General features: G+C 41.6%; 1 protein-coding gene across 1 annotated transcript in view; it reads right to left on the minus strand.

Moving 5' to 3' along the window:
- Positions 1-1,680: 1,680 nt before the first annotated feature.
- Positions 1,681-4,703, minus strand: part of LOC124029316 (basic salivary proline-rich protein 1-like) — a gene marked incomplete at its 3' end in the record, with an annotated part of 4,171 nt that continues 1,148 nt past the window's right edge. The window contains exon 2 of the mRNA XM_046341074.1: positions 1,681-2,487. Coding sequence (XP_046197030.1) covers positions 1,681-2,487 — 807 coding nt within the window. The remainder of the gene's footprint in view (positions 2,488-4,703) is intronic.

Here is a 4,703-nt window from a genome sequence, read left to right on the forward strand (position 1 = left end):
AGACATAAACAGAGACATAAACAGAGACATAAAAAGAGACATAAACAGACATAAAGAGACATAAACTGAGACATAAACAGAGACATAAACAGAGACATAAAGAGACAAAAGAGACATAAACAGACATAAACAGACATAAAGAGACATAAACAGACATAAAGAGACATAAAAAGAGACATAAACAGACATAAAGAGACATAAACAGAGACATAAACAGACATAAAGAGACAAACAGAGACATAAACAGAGACATAAAGAGACAAACTGAGACATAAACAGAGACATAAAGAGACATAAACAGAGACATAAAGAGACAAACAGAGACATAAACAGAGACATAAACAGAGACATAAAGAGACATAAACAGAGACATAAAGAGACAAACTGAGACATAAAGAGACATAAACAGAGACATAAAGAGACATAAAGAGACAAACTGAGACATAAACAGAGACATAAAGAGACAAACAGACATAAACAGAGACATAAAGAGACATAAAGAGACAAACTGAGACATAAAGAGACATAAAGAGACATAAACAGAGACATAAAGAGACAAACTGAGACATAAACAATCAAACAGAGATTTCATGAAAGAACAAACTGAGTCATAAAGAGTGACATAAAGAAGACATAAACAGAGACATGGAAGAGACAAACTGAGACATAAACAGAGACAAACAGAGACATAAAGAGACAAACTGAGACATAAAGAGACATGAAGTGATGTTTCCAAAGAGATGACATAAACAGGACATAAACAGAGACATAAAGAGACCTAAACTGCAGGTGGAGGCTATATGAGGTTAGACTTTGTGGGAAGCCTGGTGGTCCCAGTGCTAAAGAGCACAAACAGATCGGGGACCACTGTCAACTGAAAGGTGATCTTAAACCCAATATAATGAAAAACCGTAAAGATTTCATGATAGTGTAGAACTCAACTGTCCTTGTGAGTGTTAGAACACAACTGTTGGAAGACATTGAGTTCTATTGGACACAGAACGATGGTTAGACAAGGACCAGGATGCAACGCAGACAACAAGAGAAAAGTGGAACTGAAGTCCAACACTGAAAGTGATGTTTCCAAACTGAAAAGCATGTATTCAACCTGGATGGTACAATGACAGGTGACGGACCAAAGCTGTTCAACGTTACTGTCAACTGTTAGTGTAGAACTCAATGTTCAATTAAAACGTTACTGTCAACTGTTAGTGTAGAACTCAATGTTCAATTAAAACCTTAATGTCAACTGTTAGTGTAGAACTCAATGTTCAATTAAAACGTTACTGTCAACTGTTAGTGTAGAACTCAATGTTCAATTAAAACGTTACTGTCAACTGTTAGTGTAGAACTCAATGTTCAATTAAAACCTTAATGTCAACTGTTGGTGTAGAACTCAATGTTCAATTAAAATGTTACTGTCAACTGTTGGTGTAGAACTCAATGTTCAATTAAAACATTACTGTCAACTGTTAGTGTAGAACTCAATGTTCAATTAAAACGTTACTGTCAACTGTTGGTGTAGAACTCAATGTTCATTTAAAGCGTTACTGTCAACTGTGGTGTAGAACTCAATGTTCAATTAAAATGTTATTAAAATATATGATGGAGAACAATCCAACGGATCACCTGATACACACAGTGAATGTTGGTTATTAACACATCTCCATGGAACAGCACATGTCCAGTTGTTTGGCGAGAACTGGACTGTAGTGAGGCTTTGAGGGGAGAGGACATCTTTCTGAGGGCAGGCTGGGGCTTTGAGGGAGAGGACATCTTTCTGAGGGGCAGTCTGGGGCTTTGAGGGGACAGGACATCTTTCTGAGGGGCAGGCTGATGCTTTGAGGGAGAGGACATCTTTCTGAGGGGCAGGCTGAGGCTTTGAGGGAGAGGACATCTTTCTGAGGGGCAGTCTGGGGCTTTGAGGGGACAGGACATCTTTCTGAGGGCAGTCTGGGGCTTTGAGGGGAGAGGACATCTTTCTGAGGGCAGGCTGAGGCTTTGAGGGGAGAGGACATCTTTCTGAGGGGCAGTCTGGGGCTTTGAGGGGACAGGACATCTTTCTGAGGGGCAGTCTGGGGCTTTGAGGGGAGAGGACATCTTTCTGAGGGGCAGGCTGAGGCTTTGAGGGGAGAGGACATCTTTCTGAGGGGCAGTCTGGGGCTTTGAGGGGAGAGGACATCTTTCTGAGGGGCAGTCTGGGGCTTTGAGGGGAGAGGACATCTTTCTGAGGGGCAGTCTGAGGCTTTGAGGGGAGAGGACATCTTTCTGAGGGGCAGTCTGGGGCTTTGAGGGAGAGGACATCTTTCTGAGGGGCAGTCTGGGGCTTTGAGGGGAGAGGACATCTTTCTGAGGGGCAGTCTGGGGCTTTGAGGGAGAGGACATCTTTCTGAGGGGCAGTCTGGGGCTTTGAGGGACAGGACATCTTTCTGAGGGGCAGTGTGAGGCTGTGTGTGGTGGAGAGGACATCTTTCTGAGGGGCTTTGGCTGGGACAAAGTCAGATTGGTGTGTTCAGGGGTAAAGTGGGCGTGCGCACGTGTGTGTGTGTGTGCGTGTCAGGTGCGTGTTGTGTGTGTGTGTGCGTGTGTGTGTGTGTGTGCGTGTGCGTGTGTGTGTGCGTGTGTGTGTGTATACTTCTTCTTATTGGTACTTTGTCCTTGATGTTCACACTATGTACTGTAGATCAATGACTAGCCAGGGATAAAGATATCCATGACATTCATTCTGCCAATATCAGAAAGTCAGGCCTACGTATTTTACCCTTTAAAGCCAACAGCACAAACTGGTATGGTATGGATATCTCTGGTATGGATATCTCTGGTATGGATATCTCTGGTATGGATATCTCTGGTATGGATATCTCTGGTATGGATATCTCTGGTATGGATATCTCTGGTATGGATATCTCTGGTATGGATATCTCTGGTATGGATATCTCTGGTATGGATATCTCTGGTATGGATATCTCTGGTATGGATATCTCTGGTATGGATATCTCTGGTAAGGATATCTCTGGTATGGATATCTCTGGTATGGATATCTCTGGTATGGATATCTCTGGTATGGATATCTCTGGTATGGATATCTCTGGTATGGATATCTCTGGTATGGATATCTCTGGATATCTCTGGTATGGATATCTCTGGATATCTCTGTGGTATGGATATCTCTGGTATGGATATCTCTGGTATGGATATCTCTGGTATGGATATCTCTGGTATGGATATCTCTGGTATGGATATCTCTGGTATGGATATCTCTGGTATGGTATGGATATCTCTGGTATGGATATCTCTGGTATGGATATCTCTGGTATGGATATCTCTGGTACAGATATCTCTGGTATGGATATCTCTGGTATGGATATCTCTGATATGGATATCTCTGGTATGGATATCTCTGGTATGGATGTCTCTGGTATGGATATCTCTGGTATGGATATCTCTGGTATGGATGTCTCTGGTATGGATATCTCTGGTATGGCTGTCTCTGGTATGGATATCTCTGATATGGATATCTCTGGGATGGATATCTCTGGTACAGATATCTCTGGTATGGATATCTCTGCTATGGATATCTCTGGTATGGATATCTCTGGTATGGATATCTCTGGTACGGATATCTCTGCTATGGATATCTCTGGTACAGATATCTCTGGTATGTCTGTCTCTGCTATGGATATCTCTGGTACAGATATCTCTGGTATGGATATCTCTGGATACGGATATCTCTGCTATGTATATCTCTGCTATGGATATCTCTGGTACAGATATCTCTGGTATGGATATCTCTGGTACAGATATCTCTGGTATGGATATCTCTGCTATGGATATCTCTGGTATGGATATCTCTGCTACAGATATCTCTGGTATGGATATCTCTGGTACAGATATCTCTGGTATGGATATCTCTGCTATGGATATCTCTGGTATGGATATCTCTGCTATGGATATCTCTGGTACAGATATCTCTGGTATGGATATCTCTGGTACAGATATCTCTGGTATGGATATCTCTGGTACGGATATCTCTGCTATGGATATCTCTGGTACAGATATCTCTGGTATGTCTGTCTCTGCTATGTATATCTCTGGTATGGATATCTCTGGTATGGATATCTCTGGTATGGATATCTCTGGTACAGATATCTCTGGTATGGATATCTCTGGTACGGATATCTCTGGTATGGATATCTCTGGTACAGATATCTCTGGTATGTCTGTCTCTGCTATGTATATCTCTGGTACGTACGTTTGTGTGTGTGTGTGTGTGTATCCTTCATCAGGAAACAACAGGAATCTCCACATGGGGCCTGGAGTCTCTAATAACTAGATCAGCGGGTGTGACTGTCATGTTTACTGTACTGCAGAATGACCCTTTACAACAAACAGTACCTTACAGTACATTCTCATCTGTTTGTGCTAACTGACCATCGACCATATGAGTTGGGGCCAGGCGACACATGTGTGTCAAGATGATGTGGCAAATGATTACCTTTAAAAACTTGACAACCCTGAGCCATATAGGTATCTCATTATTTTATCATACATTATAACTTTATATCATTTGTCTTTGTCCATCTGTCGTACATATCTCTCCATAACTCTGTGTCAAATCAGATACAATAAATACATTAAAGACACAAAGTAAATAGACAGAACAAACAGGCTTTACTGTAACAACAATCAATAGAAATTATGAA

Source organism: Oncorhynchus gorbuscha, unplaced genomic scaffold, assembly GCF_021184085.1.
Source record: "Oncorhynchus gorbuscha isolate QuinsamMale2020 ecotype Even-year unplaced genomic scaffold, OgorEven_v1.0 Un_scaffold_6083, whole genome shotgun sequence".
Classification (NCBI taxonomy): domain Eukaryota; kingdom Metazoa; phylum Chordata; class Actinopteri; order Salmoniformes; family Salmonidae; genus Oncorhynchus; species Oncorhynchus gorbuscha.